This window comes from Didymosphaeria variabile (assembly GCF_027946475.1).
Source record: "Didymosphaeria variabile strain IMI 356815 chromosome Unknown scaffold_8, whole genome shotgun sequence".
NCBI classification, from domain to species: Eukaryota; Fungi; Ascomycota; class Dothideomycetes; order Pleosporales; family Didymosphaeriaceae; genus Didymosphaeria; species Didymosphaeria variabile.
Window position 1 is genome coordinate 1873760 of NW_026611627.1, and position 21315 is coordinate 1895074.

The following is a 21315-nucleotide window of genomic DNA, read 5'->3' on the forward strand; positions in this document are numbered from 1 at the left end:
TGAAGGAAGGGGTACATCATCTTTTAGTCAAGTGTACAGAGATGGCGAGTAATACTCTGTACGGAGACATTTGTCAATACATAATAGTGACTGCAGTATCTAGTTCTATCGAGCAGCGCCCAATACATGGATTTAATTGCTCTTTTCCACTTTGATCATACTCTCCATGTTTAAATCTTGCTCAAGCTCCTTTGTATTAACAGTCGCCTCGCCCTTTCGTACAGCCTCTACATCTGGAACTGCGGAATGTTTCTCGCCTTCAAAGATTGCATCAATTTCTTCAAGGGTTTTACCCTTGGTTTCAACCCAATACACAGCCTGTCTACACTCAGCACACAGTGCTGCAGGGTGGTTGTAATACTCACGATAAGAACAATGATGGCAATATCCCAAGAGCCATTGATCATGTACATCTTCCATCCAATGTTTTCGAGGCCAATCGGCATGACGAAGACCAGTACGCAACTTCGCAAGGATTAGCGGGTATATATGCTCTATCGCAGAGCCCACTTACGCAAATGCATTTAATGCGAATTGTGAGAAGGCGACACCATTGGCGCGGATAGAATAGTTCATGACTTCTGGCGGATAAAGATATAAGAGTGGCGTCCACGCAATCGAGTAAAAGCCCTGGAAGAGAAACATCACCGCGACATCGCCATAGATGAGGCTCTTGGATGCGCCCTCTGGGTGATCTGCGTAGGTCTTCGAAAGACCCCCAATCACAAAAAGGCAGATTACGAGCAGCGACTGTGAAAGCAGAGCGGTGGATTTCCGGCCCCATTTGGCTGCAAGTTGCGTTCTGCAAACCCGAAGGTACAAAGTCAGCGTATGTCCCTAAGAAGAGGGGACGGTTCTTCCGCTCGTGTTTCAGCAAGTGAGCAAAAGACTCCTTTCTTGGGTCTTAGCTACACAGGGCTTTTTTTCGCCTTTCTGGAAGAATACATTTACTCTGTACTTGGGAGGCTTACCCGACCAGTGAACAGCCCAGGCACCATACGTTCAGTACAACGTTCTACCTGTTTCAGCATATCCCACCGATTGAAAGGACATTGAACTCACTGCTTTCAACTGATCGTTCGAGTTTGTGATACCAGCAGTATTCAGCTCAGATCCGAGATAGTAAGAAGCAATGATGTTTCCAGCAACGCATGAGAATGGTCCAGCGGATGCGCCTATCAGCAGACGTTTTCGAGCGACCGGTGTCTTAAAGATTTCTTGCGGGCTCATGGTTCGTCCCTCCTTCTTTTCCCATTCCAACGTGTCGAGAATCTCCTTGTACACTGTGAGTACAATGGGGCTAGATGGATCGCCGTCGGCGTTGGTCTGCGCAACGACTGTTCGTGCTTCCTCGTAGAAACCTTCGTGAACGAGCCACCGCGGTGACTCTGGTCTGGTTCGTAACCGCGGTCAACCTTCTGACCACCAAATGAATTTGGTTGGCTTCTTACATGAAAGGAAGTATGATTATACACAACACAGAAAAGATAGCCTGGAACAACGAAGGCGCTCTCCAAGCCCAAGTCGACTGCCATTGGCCGGTGCCCAGTGTGATTCCGGCGGCTATAAGTGCACCCACGCTGCGCTTGATCAGCTTCACGAATGCCATGGGGCAAGCAGCGTACTAATAGAAGTCGTTCAGCAGACCTACGCCCCAAGCGCGCCAACGACTTGGATACGTTTCTGATAGGTAGACTCCGGAAGCGATACCCGCGACGATCGAACCAAATCCAAGAATGATACGAGCGACAACGAACATGGCTATGTTTTGCGCAGCAGTCTGGATAATGATGCCCACGATAGTCAGCAGGCAGCCCCAGAAGATGGTGGGCCGTCTCCCCAAGCGGTCAGACATGATGCCTGAGACCATAGGCCCGAAGAAGCCGCCGATAAAGACAGATCCCGTGTTGAGGCCGGTAGTTGCGGGGTTCAAATTGAAATAGTCGGTGTATGAGGGCAGAATATTTAGACCGTTGAGCATCGAGCCATCGTATCCACCAGTCTATTACGGCAACGCTTCAGCACATGTCTTCTTCAGCGAATTTGAGGTGTTAGAAGCTCACTGTTGACTGTACGACTGAACAGAGCATCAATAGCACTGCCAGCGTCGTGGTCGAGTTTGGCACCCAGGCGGGCAACCACGTTCCGGTTGGCGACTTGTGAAGCATTGTCCTCCAAGTTCAGAAACACGCAGCGGGAAGTGAATAGAAACAGGTGGCGTAAACAAGCAAAGCCGTCGTCCTGGGCAAGGCTTGTTATACGAAGCGACCGACGAGTGGCCATTTTGGACAGGTGCGATGCAGAAGGAGGGGTTCTCTTAGTAGCGTTATCCGACAGGCAGCACCTGCCCAAATTGTGTTGATAACGGTGATCGGGCACCACGTCAGGTCATCCTATAGGCATGGTCCCAACGGCAATTACCCCGCTATCTTTCACATCGATACTGCAAGTCGGCGCCGCGCACGTGAGCATGAACCAGACGTCAATCCCCATGGCTGGACGTCCATCTTCACTCAACAACGGAGCATGATGCAACGCTTGCCCGCCGTGGCCATTGCCGGGCTGAGTTGTGAGAACTCTACCTTCACCCCGTCACGCACTCGTGCTGCAGCGTTCCACCCAAAACGCGGGCGAGAGATCATCGAACATTACAAATTCCTACATCCGAAAACAAAGTTGGGAGACGAAGCAGAGTGGAAAGGGGCTCTGATTGGACATGCGCTGCCTGGAGGCATCGTGGAAAGGGCTTCATTTGAAGAGCTAGCAGCCGAGATCATACAACGCTTGTCGGAAATCTGCCAGTCTTTACAGCGTCCCTTAGATGGGCTGTGGTTCGACATACACGGTGCCATGTACGTTGAAGGCCTTGAAGATGTCGAATCTGAGTTACTCCGGCGCATACGAGCTGTCATCGGGCCCACAGCCATCGTCTCTGCCTCCATGGATCTTCATGGCAATGTGTCGCGTGAACTTGCTCATCAAGCAGACCTTCTCACATGCTATCGTACTGCACCCCACGTAGATGTGTCGGAGACGAAAGAGCGGGCCTGTCGCAATCTTCTTCGAGCACTTGAGGTTCACAATGCCGGAGGCTCTCTTCCGCTCAAAGCCTGGATACCAATTCCAATTCTCCTGCCTGGTGAGCAGACATCCACCCGCGATGAACCCGCTCGGCACATCTATGATGCAGTTCCAGAGGTGGAGAAGCGCGACCTGATCCTCGATGCTGCCATTTGGGTCGGTTACGCCTGGGCCGATGAGCCACGAAATCGCGCAGTGGTGGTAGTCACTGGTTGGAACAAACCTGCAGTCGCAAAGGGGGCGCAGGAACTTGCGAAAACTTTCTGGGATGCTCACGGAGCGTTTCGATTCGTCGCTCCTACGGGATCCTTCGCGGAATGTCTAGACACTGCTCTGGCGACGAACGCACGACCGTATTTTATCTCAGATTCTGGCGACAATCCCACCGCCGGTGGCTCTGGCGACGTTACATGGGGTGCTACTCAACTTCTACGTCGGCCTGAATTTTGTGAAGCTACCGGACCAAAAGTGATTTATGCCAGCATACCTGGCGCAGAAGCGGTGGCCATCGCCGAGAAAGCTGGTATCGGAGCTACAATCACAGTCACAGCCGGAGCTGAAATTGACGACCTTCACGCCGGACCCATTACGATGAGAGGACGCGTGCATTCAATCAAGCACGGAGATCCGCACGCACACATCGAGGTGGTGTTGCAGGTAGGCAGTGTATTTGTCATCTTGACCAAAATGCGCAAACCTTACCATAAAGAACACGATTTCACCGAGCTTGATCTTGCGCCACGAGCAGCAGACGTTGTTATCATCAAGATTGGGTATCTCGAGCCAGAGTTGTATGACATGGCGAAGGACTGGATGCTCGCGTTGACGCCTGGAGGCGTGGATCAAGACCTTGGAAGGCTGGGACATCATCGCATTGAAAGGCCAATGTGGCCCTTTGATACCGAGTTCAAAGCACAACCTGATCTACAAGCACGCTTCATTCCATCATCAAGAGAATCAACACCTGGAGATAATCTAAGGTAACTTTTGAAGCGGCCTGGAAGCGGATGCCCAGAAAACATCAGGGTTCGTAATGCACTCTCTAGTAGTTGACCATTTGCGCTGTATAAGAAACGCCGAAAGTGCTGGCATCGATGCTTACGTGGAGCACGTGGCTGGAGGTATCCCACGACTTCGTCAAAGCCCAGTATTGGACGGCTATATCAGCAAGTTACTTCGCTTCAATGACGGCTCGCCACTAGCCTACTTCACAGCATATATCCGCTGGTCTGGCGTGAAGTCGGGAAGATTGGATACTCGATATGCAGCGTGCAGTGCTCACTCAAGTTTTTGTATACATGTGGCCGTTGCTGGGGTAACACAATGCACTCATACTCTTGAAACGGCATTGCATCAAGAACGTAGTAGTTGTCTTCAACTTGAAGACCAGAATATCAGCCGTTCTCTCACAAGGAACGCTGGTCCTTTCAGGATCGAAATTACCTCAGAAGTCTTACCTTTATCCACGTTGTCGCAATTGTAGGGGCCAAGAGCACATATGTACTTTTTGCTGTCGCTCCCCGCTTGTGGCTTCTATAATGATAGTCTAAACGATTCCGGCTACTGTACGCTTGCAATGGTGAGATTGAATTTTTGCTAACAATGGAATCGAATCTGGTGTTTATTGCCATTGATGCTGTCTGTGGGAAGATGCACCTTGAAAAACACGAGTCAATGATGTCGAGCCTCGGCCCAACGTCATGGTAGCCGAGAGGGGAATAGCCGCAAGCTGCAGTCGGGACCAGAGCGCGAGGACTGCTGCAGATGAGAACAAGCTGCGAACACTGATTGAGGGAGACACTCTTAGTGAGTGTTGCACCGAGTCTGTTTGCACGAAGACGCATAAAACATGGCGCCCACCGAGAAGCCCATCTTGTTCCACTACCCACAATCCATCTTTTCGCAGCGCGTACTGTGGTATCTTTGGCTACGTGGAATCCATTACGATGAATGTGTAAGTTCGCTATAGACAGAGTTCTTGCTCGATCGCTTATATCCCATCAGACTCAACCGCCCGTCATGCCTCGTCCGGATCTCGCATCCATCGACGTCGGCTATCGCAAAATCCCCATTATGGCCATAGGGAAAGATATATACTGCGACTCTCGGCTTATCATTTCCAAGCTCGAGTCGCTCTACCCCCATGACAGTCTCATACCATCCACGCCAGATAAAGCGGGGATGCGTAAACTCTTTGAAAATTGGACGATTGATGGAGGTATCTTTGCTAACACAGTCAAACTTATGCCGTACTGGGTTGACAACGGATTGTTACAGAACAAAGTGTTCTTAGATGATCGCCAGAGACTGATGGGTGGACGGAGATTGACTGCTGAGGCAATGCAGGCAGGAAGACCAGACGGCTTGCAGAATCTGCAACAGGCGTTCGAGTTGCTGGAGACGACGTTTCTTGCCGATGGTAGGGAGTGGGTTCTGGGTACGAGAGAGCCTACTTTGGCAGATATCGATGCAGTCTGGCCTTTCGAGTGGTTGATTGTGGACAAGGGAATGCGAGGAAGTCTGCCAGATCAGCATTTTGGGGAGGAGACTTATCCGAGGGTGTATGCATGGGTGCGAAGGTTCATGGCGCAGGTGTGGAAAAAGAAACAAAGCACAGATACTCCGACAAGCCTGGATGGGTCAGGTATGCGCGACCGCTTGTTGAACGCGGCAACTGCAAGCGAGAATGCATCGTTTGACGATAATAATTTGCTGAAGCTACAGCGTGGTGAGGAGGTGGAAATTTATCCGTCGGACTACGGAGAGATGGGCAAGAGCAACGGTATCCTGGTTGGACTTACGACCACCGAGGCTGTGATACGGAACAAATTGGGCCTCTATGTACATTTTCCGCGTTGGAATTTCAGCATTGTCAGGACTGGAGCCGTCGTCCACCGAAGTCCCAAGCCCAAGAGCACGGGAAGCAAGATCCCCAAGATTCGACTCATTTACCACCCCTTCAGCCCTTTTTCACGAACGGTATTCGTTCTGGCACACGAGCTTGGGCTCGCAAAACACATCACCCTACAAAAAGCCGTTGTATGTCCTGTACCTATTGCCGGATGGAGTGACAACAACTCAGATGTCGCAGCATATAACCCAATGGCGAAAATTCCATGCTTGATATCAGAAGATGTTCCGGACGGCATATATGATTCTCGCATCATCTGCGAATATCTCAATGAGCTGGCGTTCGTGAAACCAAACCGGGATGCACGATATTGGCAGCTGCGTGCGCTAAATGCAGCGGCGAATGGAATCATGGACGCAGCTGTGCTCATCACATATGAAGTGCGCATTCGAAAAGAACGCAACCTATATTTCAACGAGTGGGTGGCAGGCCAGAAGCAGAAGATTGTACGAGCACTAGATAGGTTTGAGGTCGTAGCTGAGGAAGGTATATTACCTCATCCGAGCAATGGACCTGCAACACATGATGAGGTCGCGGTTGCTGTAGCTACTGCGATGACGGGGCAGATGGGCTATCTGGGCATCGATTGGACTAAGCAACGACCAAATTTGGTCGAATACATGAAGAAATGGGAACAGAGGAGCAGTTTCTTGAAGACCCTTCCAACGACGGATTGGGGAGTTCGTTCGGACATGAAAGGTCCATCGAAAATTTAGTGCCATATCAAGCACGGAATCGACAACACTAGCTTTCAGGCATAGAACGAAACTAGCGATGCTATCTGGTCGCGGGCATGTGACGAAGATCTAGCGAGTGCATTTGAACCATTCTATGATGCCGCAAAATGTTGTAGGTGCAAGCAAACCTTCCGGGCGCTTGGACACAGCGCTCCTATGGACCTAACCTCAGATAAGCTCTGGGCCCGACTACATATAAGTGAGTGACGTGAGGCTCCAGCGAACAGCCGAAGGGGAGGTTGCCAAACTCGCCCAACTCTACATCACGTATCGGTGACCGAAACATAACGGTCGCACAGTACCGTGGAACGTGGCACAACATATTGGTCTTCTATGCCACGCCTTCATTGATTGCTGGATAAGTTCCAGGCCATATCTTTGGGGGCGACCGAGTTGAGGTGATTGGTTCCCAATGATCCAGCAGCTTGCAGAGACACCGGGTCAATTCATTTGATGCCAGAGCTCAGACCTCTTCTTGATCATCTTCTATATTATCCTAGACCAATTAAGATGAGGCCAGTAAGGATCCCAGGATGCCACCTCTATGCCCACGCTCCAATGAGACTCATACAAAACGCTCCAAAGATTACCAAAGACATAGCCACGATTCTCTTATTGCCTCGCAAGGTCTTCCAACTATGATCACTCAAGAAATCCTCAGACAGAAGATCGACCAAGCTGGTATATGCGAGGAGACCCGCGGAGAAAGCATTGAAGGTACCAACAATAAGCAGACCCGTAGCAGAGCCAGGATCATAGAGATCCCGCGTCGCTATGCCAATCGCTTGACCAAGAGGTGTCGTGCATCCATAAGCTACAGCCATAAGCCAAGGCTGAATAGCGTTGGGTTTCCAGCCTACTGCAGCGATTCGTGATCCAAGTGCTAGACCCTCGAAGGTTTGATGAAAGGCAATGGCTATAAGCAGAATGATCTGCTCGCCTCCAACTGCCACAGCTAACGCCAAGCCGATGAATATACTATGGAACAAAATGCCACATTCCAGCAGCATACATTGCATGAGAAGCTTCTTTCTCTGCTGCCCTAGTTCCTTGTCTTCGGAGGTAGTCAGGGGACTCTCAGTGGATTGGCGCCTAGCACTGTCCGGAGCGCCAGGCGCCTCAATGGTCTTCATGGCACTGTGAGATCTTCCCGTGCGGGTTTGGCCAAATTGAGGGATGCTCAATGCTGGGGTAATTTCGTCTGATATTATCGAATGGGGCCTTGTACAATCTGGCCTGCTGGTATGTGACAAAGCGTCCAGTTCCTGTGGGTTGGTTGTTGTCGGACCAGAACATAAGGAACGGCCAGGGCTAAAAACCATCTCTGCGATAGTGATCATGAACACTGCCAGGAGCGCGATTGCACCAGCTAGAGCAGGGTAGTCCTCGTTGAAGAACGGTGGGAGGCATGGATCGGTCAGAGATACGAAAGCAGTGGGAAGCAGATGTACGAATGCTGTGGCAATAAGGACTCCGGTGCCAAAATGCCTGAAGCTGAAATGGACCTTAAGTGGTATGCGCAATCGTGGTACTCTCAAAGCTGTTACCGGCAATGCACAAGCGCCTGCTGAGACACCGAGAATGATGAACAGTGCACCAACATGTAATGACAGGTTATACTCCTCTTCTCGCCTCCCTGATCCGCAGGTAGGCATGTCTCGGTGTTCGTGTGGTTCTGGCGTGAGAAGTGTGTTGTCGTCCTTTCTTGGGCCGTCTAGATCGATTCGCCTCCTTGAATATCCAGAAAAGTAACGCCTATTGATATGAATGCCGGCGCAAGCCCCACAGTGAGGATACTGGTAGGGTCTTTGTTGGTTAGCCTATGCACCTCGAGATACAATGCTCCTGGTTGCTCAGTTCTCGGCGTGACTGGGTCTTGTCATGGGGTGGTGAGGCAACGGAAAGGATCGGTGGATTTAGAGGGAGCTGCAGATCGTAGGCAATTTCGTACTCTACCTCGGAATGTGTACTTGGCAGGTGCACTTGGCAGGCGTGCTCCCGACTTGGCGTAGAACAAACACCACCAGGCGGGAGAACTCGGTCTTGGACTGTTCTAGAATACCAACACCTTGTTATCACCTATTTTCTTGCTTGAGAGTATCACTCGCCTCTCGGTGACTGCATACACTGACCGCTAAAGGTTGCTTTGCCGAATGAAAGGAAACACGCTCGCATCTAAAATCCTATGAATCCAGAGATTCTCATCAGCGACACCTCCTTTCTCCCATGGTGCCGTATCACTGCTACTGCAAGAATGCCAATGTGGTCAACATTTTCGCCACATACTTCTTAGCCTTTCCAAGATCTCCTCCCAGAAAAGCTTTTGAATCATTTCGCGAGCCTTCCGGTTTCAGCAGTGAGGCGAATGGCTCGGTGGCTGCGGAAATCTCCAAGTCGCACGTGGCGTGCGTGTAAATCTAGATCCAAGTGGTGCTGAAGGTACTGATAGTCGATTGTAGGCGGTCCGTTTTCGTCCGCGGGTTTGTTGTGAGATGTGCCGTTAGACAGTGGTTGGGATAACGCAAAGACAAGATAGATGTGAACGCCCAGCTGTGTGGCTCTATATACATAGTAAAAAGAAACGACCGTATTTTACCAGTTGGCCAGGCCTGAGCCGTAAACAGGAAGCGCGGGCCAATGCCTTCTGTCCTTTTCTTGATGCTGCTCCGGATGTCGCTGCGACGCGTCGTACCAATATATGATTATCTCCAACTGTTGCCTTATTGAGATGTCCATAAATTGGCAAGTACCCGAAGGACGTGAAGCCCCGGGTAGCAGACGGTCCCGCTCGGGGCTGCTGGTATAGCTTCATTGCAGACTGGAGCGCCGTTGGATCGCCCCAAGTGAATCATCGCCTGTTGGAACGCTGTCTTGGGCTTCGAAGAAGATTGGGGATAGCATATAATGATGAAAGTTGCATCATACATTCGGGTTTGCTATGATATTTCGATTCTGAGCTTTACCAGGAGTTCGCCAAGGCGACCAAGTTTTAAGATTTCCGTTATGAATAAAAAACAAGAAGATACAACGGCTTCATCCCTTGCGCAGAACGTGGAACTTGTACCGTTGCGACTACGCTGACTCCTTTTACTTTGGGCTTGGCATGCGTTGGCTTGACAATGACTTTCTCCGCCACTGTGTTGAGAAATATCTCTATGTTATCATCTCTTTGCGATGGACGTATTACATGCTGCTTATCGTTGACTCTGTATTAAGGGTCGTACTGATTGTGGATGCGCCATTGTACGATTCCGTAGTCTATCCTCCGAAGAGATCCCCAGATAACGGAGATCGAAGACGCTCAAATGTGTTCACTCAAGCTTTCCCGCAGAAACCTCTTTCCCGTTTGCGGATGATGCATCCACCGGCCCATCGTACCCTTCAGTGAGTTTATCCGCCCAATCGACGCTTAGGTGCTCGACAGTCTGCTCATCGGGCAGGCTCCTGGTGAAGGGTCTTTTCAGGTGTGGGAACAAGAAGCCCCAATTCCAGCCTGTGTTACCAGGTTCTTCCCACGAGTCGATGTCGAGTTTTGAGAACGGGAAAAAAGCTTGCGCTTTCACAGAGCTTGTTCCGCCCAGTAGTTTGCCCTGGGCCTGGCTGATACGACTGTTTAGAGCAAGCTTAAAGAACATGAGCATCGTTCTGGAGCTTTACATGCGCGTAATTATGGGGAGCCTCGAGTGGCTCCGCGCATGCGAATCACGCTTTAGAATATTTTATCCCATCGGCTAGACACGCGCCTCAGCCGCCTCCCGGAAATCCCCACTCACCCGCTCTAACAATTCGATCTCCTCCTCCACTGCACCCTGCACGTGCATACCCTTTGTTCTCACACCTCCAACCTCATCTACACCCCTAAACATCCAATGGAAGACCCCACCCGTAGTCCCAGCCGCAACCGCAAGCCCCCCATAAAACCACACCAAATGCGGATCCGTTCCCAACGGCGCAATAAAGATCCCCAACGCGCTTCCCGCCGCAGACGTCAACAGGAAAAGCGACATGATGAAGCTCTTCATGTTCTCAGGCGCCTTCGCGTACGCTAGCTCCAAGCCGGTGATGCTAGCCAAGATCTCGCTCAGGGCGACTAGGATGTACGCAGGCGCCTGCCACGCGACGTGAACTTGGTTCGGTTCGTATTTGCCCTCGGCGATCTTCCCAGCTTCACAGACCGAGGGCTGGGAATAGCACGGTGCTGCGGCGTAGATGCGTGATTGCACGAAGGCAGCGTAGGTCATGCTTAGCGAGGCGATGATGAAACCCCATGTAATGCGCGTGATGGGCGTGAACGCGAGGTGGAGACGCGTGCGGAGGAAGGGGTAGATGATGCGGTCGACGATGGGGATGAGGATGATGAGGGTTATGGGGTCGATGTTGGGGAGGATGTCATTTGGGAGACCATGGAGCTGCATTTGGCCCGCTGGGCTATGTCAGTTTCTGCATCTTGCTTGGGAAGACGTCATGTTCATACCTTGCGAAACGAAATTATTCATCATTTGCGAGAACGCGAGCCAGTAGATGGGAAAGAAGAGAAAGACTTTGCAAGCCAGCAGCGCCGTCTTCAGCTCATCAACGAACTTGTCATCCCAGGTTATGCGATGTCTCTTCTGACCAGGTCCTTGGAGCGATGGCTTTGCGCTGTCAAGATCGAAGCGGTGTCGGGAGGCGATCCAAAGTGCTTTTAGACAATCCCCTATCACGCCACCTTGTGGTGGCTTGATCACGTACTTCTCTCTGCCCGATACGAGAACCCAGAAGCCGACGCCGAACATGAGTAAGGGAAGAAGAAAAGCGGCCCAGAAGCCAACGTGTAATTCAAGCGTTGTAGTTGCAATGGCGGATATGGATCCTACATTGATACACATATAGAAGATCATGTAGATACGCTGCACCGTGACTTCAGGATCCACTATCACCCGCTTGCCGCTTGGTAGGTGTCTGATGAAGGGTTTCGTGGACTGCACTTGCTCTGCAATTAGCGGTGAAACATTGGACTTGATACCCCCAGTGCCGAGCCCGATGATGATCATAGCCATAATTAGTCCTGGGAATGCGCCACCATGCTCGATCGAATAGGGTAGACTCGTAACGAACAGCACGACTATGCCAAACATGTACAGAACGGAAAAATATTTGATCGTCAAGTACTTGCCAAGATACTGATCTGCTACGATCGCACCCAGGGTTGGAGTGATGTAGCACCAGAATTGGAAGAAGTTTGATAACGCAGTTGCACGGGACTGCTTCAGACCGAGTGCTCCTGGAAGACCATTTGGGTCGTTGTACTTGTTTGCCATGTAGTTTTGGAAAGGCCCGGATAGACCATAATAGGCGAAGCGTTCGCAAAGCTCCACTATAGCGACAAGAAAAGCGCCCCAGGGAAGTTTGTCGGCCACTTTGGGGAGGGTTGCAAAATCTTCCGCGGTTGGTGTGTCGTCGCTTGAGTCTAGTTCTGAAGATTCTTCAACAGACCCGTTGATGTGACCATTTGCTAGCTGAGACGACCCATTTTCGATCCCCTTCCCCTGGCGCCAACTCAGTGCTCGCTTCCTCAATCTGTGCGACGGTTGCGTACGCGCCGCGGTCTTCTTTTCTCCATCCTGACGGCATCGTCCAGTTCAAGACGCTTCAATCGCTACCTCAAGTAGCCCAAATATGCCCAAGCTCTTTCATCATATGTTGTCGCAATGGCGCGTGCCGGCGCTTAGCGGTGCAGTTGTTAACAGGCCAGGTTACTCAGCCCAAGGGGATGCTCGACTGAACAGCTAAAGATTCCGAATATGATCAGGATATCGTTAGAAGTCCCTTAGACGATGAGAAAATGCGCGCTGATCTGATGTTGTGGTGTTGAAGACATGACACCCGTGGATGCGCGTTCTCGCACCTCGCAAGACCGAAGGAGTCTCGAGCTATGCCGCATTGGGACATGAATATCCTTGGAGGATCCACTAGCCATCACTCTGCGATTATAGCCATACTCCAAAGTCTTTGAGGTGCAGAGTACGTAATGAACATAGCGAATAAACCGAGGAGCGTTGCAAAGTACTGCGGCATATTATTTGTGAATGCTCCAAGCTAATGCGATATGTTTGCGAGACATGAGCTCGACAGCCCTTCTAACATCATCTTCCTCGCGCCCCGCTAGCTAGGTATCTTCGAGGCAGAGCAGGCCTCACACCCGCCGAAGAAGTAACACTAGGAATTGATGATACAATGCTGCCCCTGTCTTGAGGAATGACCGGCGACCGCGAGGCTACACTGTCGCTCCTTGTAGATCCAACCGCACTATCGTTCCTGCCGTACAGCGCATCTGATTGTGTCGTAGCATCTTCGCGCGTAACTTCAGTGGCGTTTGCGCCTCCATCGACACTCGCTGGCTTTAAGTGATCCCAAAGACCTTTCCGAGCGCACTTCTGCTGCTCGGTGTGCCCGTTTCTCATCTCCATCTCCAGCATCACCAATTCGGCCTCGCGACTATCGCGGCGCTCTTTGCGTTTTCGTTGCCGTCTTCTGCAGTCGAGGAAGCACATACCACAGCCAAGTAGGGAAAGCGATACGATGACCACGATACCGACGATGATCCCGATTTTGGCGTCCCGTGGTAGACCTTGATATAGAGACCCTAGGTTCTCGTCATCTGAATGTGTGTTCGTTGGTCGAGGACCGGCGACCGATGGCTGGTGTACGTGTGTTATAGGCATGTTGTTCGCTCCTGTTGGCATGCTCCATTGTGAAGACCTGGTGTTGGTCTGCGTTGTTGATTGAGCTGGAAAGGTAGCATCTCCGAACAGGTTCTCGAGATCTGGTAGCGCTGATCGCTGCGATAGGGGCGACGCAAGTACGATTGTCATGGGCTGGGGCAGTTGGTGTAGAACTGTCTTTGAACTGGCACGATGGGCGTTAAAATTTGCGGTTTTCATCGTCACTGCACCAGTGCGGCGGCACGAAATCGACAGAAACGTGATAGGAATCTGCCCGCTGCGGTACCAGCCAACAGTCTAGTACCTTTCCTGTCACAGGCGGTACGCCTGCGTTGTCGAGATAAGGCTCACTATCGGAGGTAGGCCCTGCAGATTAATAATGCCAAATGACACACCGAATCCCAAACGTTCCGTATACACGGGCGACAGGCAAAAGGCTTAGCAGAAGTGAGTGAGACACCTGCAGCCGCGAGTGATGAGGCAATCTGGGGGTAAAAGAACTGGCCGTTGAGTAGTACATGGGCGCACTTCTGGTAAATCACTCTTGACTACCTGCCGAATGTTCGCTAGGATGGTGACAGTGTCAGTTGAGATGGTGGCACAGACATGCAGCAACGGGAGATCCGTTTGCGTGGGCGACGATCATTCCTAAGTGGTACGAAACATCGATCCAACAACAGTATCCGCTTCGATGCAGCTCTGCAGGTATCGACGCATATCATAGTCAATCTCCACATTAGTTGATTCGGATTATTGTTGTCATGCTTGTAACGATCCGAGCAGGCGTGGTGATCACACGCCACTTCCGCAGCCTATTATTCTACGCGACGATCATCATCCCCTAACACTATCAGGCTTGCTGCTTGCAGTCTTGAATTTGCATGCACGTACCTATATATCCTTCTCCGCGAAGAATCTATCTAGGCGTTTTTCCACCTCTCGGATTCCCGTCCCATCTGCCAGGCTATTCTGGATCCAGCGAGGCAACTTAGCCTGAATGCGCGGCGCAGCGTACCGTCTGTCAAGCAGAAGAATGGCGGCGTAGTCTCCACGATGTCGGATCGCTCGTCCTACGCTCTGGTTTACGGCGCGCATGCACACATTCTCGTAGAAGTCGCGCGCAGCGGCTTTGCCGTCTCGCCCTTGACTTGTTGCCTTGGTGAAGATGTACTGCGATTTTGCTTTCCATTCTGCAGAGTGTGGGTTCGGGAAAGGCAGCCCAATCACTGCTACCGCGCGGCCCAAGGCATCACTGAAATTGATACCCTCAGATAGGGTGCCGCCAATCACGGCAAAGAGGACCGCTCCTCGGCCTTTACCCGAAGCAATGGCGCTACTGTATGCAACCAAGACCGAATCTCTCGCGTCTTCCTTTGCAGCTGCAGAGTTGTTCGATGACGGCTGGCTACGTTGCTCGAGAAAGATGGGTTTAATGTCGAGTATAGAATCCCAGAGCGAAGAGGATCCAGACAGTGACGCGGATCGTATCCTCTTCCAGGCGACAGTGCACGTGTCTAGGTACGAATAGCTTGGGAAGAAAACAACCACACCATCGGGTACATGCTGTACAAGACTTAAGATGGTATGCGCAAGGTCGATCATCTACTATAGTTAGCCTATCTCCGTCACGGCAGATGAAATTCTTGCCATCTGTTCCGAGTTACGCTTCTCGAACGTAAAGTCGAACTCGTTTCCCCGCAGAGTCTGAACAACTGGAACTGCGAGTAAGCTCGAAGAGGGTATGACGTGGCCACACGAAAGGGTCAGGATATTTGAGCGGTCCAGGTATGAGAGTAGGTGGTCTTCATAATCACTCATCTGATAACGTTAGCCCAGTGTATACGTTCTGCTTATAGTGTAGATTGGACATACTGGAGACATAGTGCCTCCCGCGAGAACAACGGCCCTGGCATCTTCTACCACATCCTTGAAGTGGAAAGTAGGATCCAGGAGCATGTATTTGAGCATCACGCTGGATGCCTCTTCTGACGAGTAGAAAAAGCGGCCTTCTTCCGAAGGATTCATCAAAGCTAGGAGCAAGGCTTGAACTTGAGTCAAAACGGGAACAGTCTGTCTCGGTCCCCGATCTTCAGTGTTTTCCTGGCTGAGATCTCGCGCCTGTGCTGCATATGTAGTATAACCATCAACTTTCCGAGCTAGACGGCTTTTCTGTAGGTATGCATTGAGCTTATAGACATTGATCTGATCAAGTCCCTTGCCGGTCAGCAAGGCGCGAATATCAACTATGCCATCCGACATCTTTATATCGGATGCCTTGGCCTGAAGGTATGCGACGACGGAGTCAATCAAACGAAGTATCTGCGCAACATAGACTCTATTTTTGCCTTTGAGCTTGTTGCGAAAATGCTGCAGATATATCGTGAGCTGGGTGCGAGCTTCCTGGGCCTGATGAAGAGTTACAGAGACTGAGTATACTCCCGCTATCGCATCCATCAAGTTGTGCGCTTCATCAATGATGACAATGTGATCTTTGAGCGACAGATCAAGCGCTTCACGAGCGGACTTCTGGAGTAATAAGGGATATGGAAGCGCTACGATCTAAGCGTGTTAGTGACATTCTTCCCATGGAAGGGATGGCATCTTACCTCACAATACTTAGTCGCTGGGCGCGAAGCATAGTACGAACATATCCCGAGCTTCTTACCCAGCACACCCAGGTCTTCGATGTCCCTGACCTTTGCCAGCGCATGATCGCGGAACTCGTTCACCAAAGCTTCATTCTCCTTGCGTGGCATAAACGGACACTTGGACTCGGATGGAGTGTTAGGCTGTTGCAACTCCATGCAACGCTCATTGATAGCGGTCGAATGCCGGAGCGTGTTAACCTTTGGATTGATGCAAAGGTTTTTGCGTGAACCTAGGGTGAGATATTTGACATCTTCTGCCAGAGAAGCTTCGTCGTCCGCTTGAGTGACCACTTCCTGAGTTATAGCTGGGGGCATCTTGACACGACTAAGCTCGCTCGAAAACTGCGTAAGTTGAGAGTGCGTCCGAGAGCAGAAGAAGATCTTGGTATCGTCTGGCACCTCATCGGCATCTTCTTCTTTGGGTTTGCTTGAGTAACCCAGCTGCTCTAGAAGTACTTGATTTTCTGTAGACAGTCCCGACTCACTTACGGATTGCGGCTTGTGACGGCCAGTGCCGTCGTTATCACTCTCATAATCGTTCAAAGCAAATTGGGCTTCGTCCACGTCATCATTTGCATCGTTAGCTGCTGTCTTTTGTCGCTTGTATCGTGGTTTCTCGTTTACATAGCGATCTTTGGTCTGCTTCTCCTTGGCTTTGATCTTGGCGATGCGATCTTCGAGATCCTGCTTTCGAGCAAGGGCTACATGCTTTCTCTGCTTGCGAGCATGCTCCAAGATCCATGCAGGTTCGTCACTATCTCCGGTATCCGCAGCTAAGCCGTCCTCGAGGGTCCGTCTTTTGTAATCGCGTAGCCAGGTCAACGACCCGCAGATAAGGCTCAACGATTTGCCGGTTCCAGTGGGCGACTCGAATATGCCGACTTTGCCATCTTCCAGACAATCGTAAACAGCATTCATAAACTGCTTCTGGATGTCGTAGGGCTCGTACGGGTGGTGGAAATCCCGTTCGTCCTTCAGGCGCTGCATGGTGTATTGTCGTGGGTGGTGGTGTAGACCACGAATTAGATGGAGCTGGACGACGCGACGCGGGCCGGAGGAGCGCGTCTAGCCTTGGCGCTTGCGCAGTCACATGATCGGTAGATGGCCGTGGCCGGACAGGTGCATTGCACAACAGCCCAGGAAGGCGCATCAAGCCTAGGTAGTAGAGAGACAGCAAGCTTCAAATCTCTTCGCTTACGTACATTGAGAAAGAGCACGAAACTACGACCCCCGTCAATGAGTGGGCATCCCATTGCTGCTACTGTCTAACATTGAAAACTTACTAGATCCGATGCGTCTAATTGCAGTATCCTTCGCTAGTCTACAGAAGAGCAATACTCCTCTTGCTAGTCATTCACAATATGCGTACTTTAAACCCAACTGTCTGTGAATGATGGCAAGCATCAGAGCTCGAGCTGCCTGCAGGGACCAGCCCCACCAACGAGGGGTTGCTTGCAACAAGAGCTCTGACGCAAGGCATTCGACTTGACATTGCAAACTCCTCAACTATAACCTACGACCTCAAGCACCACACGCACCTACCCAATGTCGCTCATTCCTGGTAAAGGCTGCAGGCTCCCGAGGTCCCGCGTAGAGCGCATCAAGCTGACGTCTCCAGACGCCATCTGGGCCGCATCGCCCACAACCACGCGAGGACAGCCAACGCCGCTGTCCTCAGACCCCAAGGGCGAGCGGATAGTGTATGCGGTATGCAAGCCCACGCCTGCATGCTGAGGAGCAGCCTCACATTCTGACGGCCCGCTATAGGCTGGCAAGTCCGTCTTCCTACGATCCATCGACGACCCCGCCATCAGTAAACAGTACACACAACACACCGCCCAAACCACCGTCGCGCGTTTTGCGCCTTCCGGTTTCTACATCGCTAGTGGAGACGTGTCGGGTACAGTTCGTGTGTGGGACTGTGCGGGTGAGGGAGCTACAAAGGGTATGATCTGGCTAAGCTGCATGGCAGCTCGTGGCAGCTTCTGGGGGCGTTGAAGAGTGAGGCTGACGAGGAGCAGGCGAGTACCACATCATTGCAGGACGCATCAACGACCTGGCCTGGGACGGAGATTCGCAACGCATCATCGCGGTTGGCGATGGCAGGGAACGTTTTGGACACTGCATCACAGCCGACAGCGGCAACAGCGTGGGAGAGATATCCGGACACTCGTCGCAGATTAACACCGTCTCTATCCGGCAGCAACGGCCTCTCCGCGCCGCCACCGGCTCCGATGACACAAGTCTCGTATTCTATCATGGCGCACCGTTCAAATTCAACACCAGCCTCAGAGGGCAGCACAACCGCTTTGTTTTTGGGACCGCATTCTCCCCCGACGGCTCTGTATTCGCCAGTGTAGGGGCGGACAAGCGCATTTGGTTATATGACGGAAAGACAGGAGAGGCCAAGGGTCAGATTGGCGAAGGTGTACACACCGGCAGCATCTTCGGCATTTCCTGGGCAAAAGACTCGAAGCGGTTCGTAACAGCGAGTGCGGACCAGACTGTTCGTATATGGGATCCAGAAGCCGGAAAGGCCATCCAGACTTGGAGGATGGGCGAGGAGGGCGTTCCCAGTGTCCCCGACCAGCAAGTTGGCGTGGTCTGGCCCAACGGCCGCAGTGACGGGCTTATCGTTAGTGTCGATCTGGAAGGCAACCTCAACTATCTTGTCGACGGTAACCCGAAGCCTACGCGTGTCGTCCGTGGCCATCAAAAGAACATTACGGCCGCGGCCTTATCGGAGTCCACATTCTTCACTGGCAGCTACGATGGTCGGATACTCGCATGGGACACAAACACAGGTGTTGCAGACAAAGTCGATGGCGAGAGTCATTCCAACTACGTAGCAGGCCTTGTTCGCGACTCCAAGAGTGAGGCCGGCGTGCTCAGCGTTGGCTGGGATGATACTCTGCGTTCTATTTCTGTCCAGAACAAGATCTTCACGGGAGCCGCGAACGAACTAAAGTCTCAGCCTAAGGGAGTAGCCTCAGCGTTGGACGTGGCTCTTGTGCCTTCCTCCGATGCCATTGTAGTATACAAGGACGGAGACAAAGCGAGCTCGTTGACCGTCAAATATACTCCTACCTCTATAGCTGCGCATGGCTCCAATGTCGCTGTAGGAGGCGACGACAAGCTGGTCCACATCTACACCCTGGTCGGTACGGAGCTCAAGGACACTGGCATAGAGCTTCGTCGCGCCACAGCACCCATATCAGCTCTCGCATTCTCTGTCTCGGGCGACAAGATTGCAGCAGGCGCAAACAACGGCAAGATATACGCATTCGAGGCCTCAGGTGATTGGAAAATCGTTACTGATAGATGGTCTGCACACACTGCACGCATCACTGCCCTTGCGTGGGATGCCGATGCTAAGCTCGTAGCGAGCGGCTCACTTGACACGAACGTCATGGTGTGGAGCGTAGAGGAACCGGGTAAACGGATCAAGGCTATGAATGCACACAAAGATGGTGTCACTGGTGTTGCGTGGGAGTCATCAGGCAAGGTACTTTCCGCGGGCGGCGATGCCAGTGTGAAGGTGTGGAAGTTGACCGGCTGAACGGGCGGGACAACCCGATGCTCTCTGCCCTGGGAACTCTGGACCGAAGGCATGGTGAACATGTAATGCAGATAACTACAAGACTGGTGAGCGGTGAGCGGGGCTATGCGTGAAAGGTGAGGCGGGAAATCTACCCACTCATAGAGGCCCAAAGGTTCGCATACGGCTGCTCGCTGTGTATTGTGACCTCTTCCTGCATAACATGTGATTGCAGGACTCTTTTGTCAAGAATACATGCGGTGTCGCGTCAGACGTTTGCCTGGTCTGCCTCGTCGAATAATCGCGCACGAAGACTGTGGCTTGCCAAGGGTAGTCCTCCACAGCCAATGTCAGGGCACTTTGCCCTTGCCCGAAGGTATACATAGGCTGCCTCGTCTCTCTCTTTCGCAATCGCCCCTCCAAACACCATCTGAACCGCACTACCACAGCCCTTGTTTCTTGCATTACCCTTCCATCATCGGCCCAACCGATGGATAGCTCTTTCAGTCATTTTGGTGATCGTGGTTTCCACGGTTTCCAGCAAGAGTACCGCCCTGATGGTATTAACAGCGACCACCTGAGCGTCTTTGGTCAGCAGTTGCAGCAACAGCCGAACGACCAGCAGCAGTCATTATCGCCGGACCAGCCTAGATCTCGCGGCTCCAGCTTCGCCGGCTCACCGACCTCGCCTACTTCAGCTCACCGGCCACCCGTGTCTCAGCCTTCTGCACCTAGGCTGCAGCGTGGCTACTTTCCTATTGGCGCGACTGGGGCCCTGCCTCCAACAACCTCACCGGTCTCTCAGGCATACGAGCTATCGCGATCCCATTCGATGAACGCTCAACTCAACTATGGGTATGACGGAAGTTTTGGTGGCATGCCGATACCCGACGAAAGTGGTATCGTAAGATCAAGGAACAACTCAAAGTAGTAAGTGCCCTTTACACGTTTGTGAAATTACGGGAGATAGATCAACCTCAGGCCATGGATTGGATTGGATTGGAAGTCTTGATTACACCGTGCTACTTACCATTCATGGACGGACGACCTTCGTCGTGGGGATCTGGACGCTGACCTTACCGTGGATGCAGCCATCACGAGACCTGAGCCATACCTAGGTACCTGCCCCACAGCTGCCTGGATTGCCTCATTCTCCGTACCGCAGTATAGCATATTCGCTATCCGAGTACCGCCTTCTGCATCGCTATAGCGAACACAACACAACGGTCTCCAAGTTATATTCTCGCGAACCTCGTGTGCGTCCGCAGAGAGCAACCCAGGATTAAGCCATCTCATCAACTCCACATGTTTTACGGGCTCCAGGTACCAAACCGGGATTACAGCCAAAGGACGAGACGAGGCGGAACATGGCCTACCCGGACGAGCCGTACCCTGGCCAGTGGTGCTGCCGTTGGCAGGGAGCTTTGATGCCTTCATCACATGCTTAAACATGGATGGTCTTTCGACTCTGGGTTGCCGCTTCACACTCGGGTACACCACTACCATATACCGAAAACCAATCCCAATGGCAGTGACGGATCGTTTGTTGGACGTGGATCTTGGACAGTCGCACCACAGCGAGTGTACACCCCTCCTTTATTGCCGGACGTCTTTCCTACTGGCCTAGAAGAAGCCATGCTTTCTGCTTAGGTACAGTATGGCAAGCACAAGTGGCCTTTGCTTTGCACAGGTAGGT

General features: G+C 51.9%; 6 protein-coding genes across 6 annotated transcripts; 3 read left to right on the top strand and 3 right to left on the bottom strand.

Annotated features, from left to right (window-relative positions):
- Positions 1-132: 132 nt before the first annotated feature.
- Positions 133-1981, bottom strand: N0V89_010861 (uncharacterized protein; the record flags this gene model as incomplete). Its single annotated transcript, XM_056219601.1, has 5 exons — positions 133-318; positions 366-465; positions 515-705; positions 1063-1388; positions 1711-1981. 5 exons carry the CDS (start codon positions 1979-1981, stop codon positions 133-135), a joined length of 1074 nt encoding a protein of 357 aa, XP_056066728.1.
- A 545-nt stretch (positions 1982-2526) lies between these two features.
- Positions 2527-4065, top strand: N0V89_010862 (uncharacterized protein; the record flags this gene model as incomplete). The annotated part of the gene is made up of 1 exon (XM_056219602.1): positions 2527-4065. One exon carries the CDS (start codon positions 2527-2529, stop codon positions 4063-4065), a length of 1539 nt encoding a protein of 512 aa, XP_056066729.1.
- A 1035-nt stretch (positions 4066-5100) lies between these two features.
- N0V89_010863 (uncharacterized protein) lies at positions 5101-6708 on the top strand (the record flags this gene model as incomplete). The annotated part of the gene is made up of 1 exon (XM_056219603.1): positions 5101-6708. The coding sequence occupies one exon, from the start codon at positions 5101-5103 to the stop codon at positions 6706-6708; it is 1608 nt and encodes a 535-aa protein (XP_056066730.1).
- Positions 6709-10460: 3752 nt separating this feature from the next.
- On the bottom strand, positions 10461-13461 carry CHL1_1 (ATP-dependent DNA helicase chl1; the record flags this gene model as incomplete). Its single annotated transcript, XM_056219604.1, has 4 exons — positions 10461-11152; positions 11204-12332; positions 13014-13369; positions 13419-13461. 4 exons carry the CDS (start codon positions 13459-13461, stop codon positions 10461-10463), a joined length of 2220 nt encoding a protein of 739 aa, XP_056066731.1.
- An 863-nt stretch (positions 13462-14324) lies between these two features.
- Positions 14325-17068, bottom strand: CHL1_2 (ATP-dependent DNA helicase chl1; the record flags this gene model as incomplete). The annotated part of the gene is made up of 4 exons (XM_056219605.1): positions 14325-15035; positions 15147-15251; positions 15306-15992; positions 16040-17068. The coding sequence occupies 4 exons, from the start codon at positions 17066-17068 to the stop codon at positions 14325-14327; spliced, it is 2532 nt and encodes an 843-aa protein (XP_056066732.1).
- Positions 17069-17626: 558 nt separating this feature from the next.
- AIP1 (WD40 repeat-like protein) lies at positions 17627-19640 on the top strand (the record flags this gene model as incomplete). Its single annotated transcript, XM_056219606.1, has 3 exons — positions 17627-17788; positions 17849-18026; positions 18103-19640. The coding sequence occupies 3 exons, from the start codon at positions 17627-17629 to the stop codon at positions 19638-19640; spliced, it is 1878 nt and encodes a 625-aa protein (XP_056066733.1).
- Between the last annotated feature and the right edge of the window lie 1675 nt (positions 19641-21315).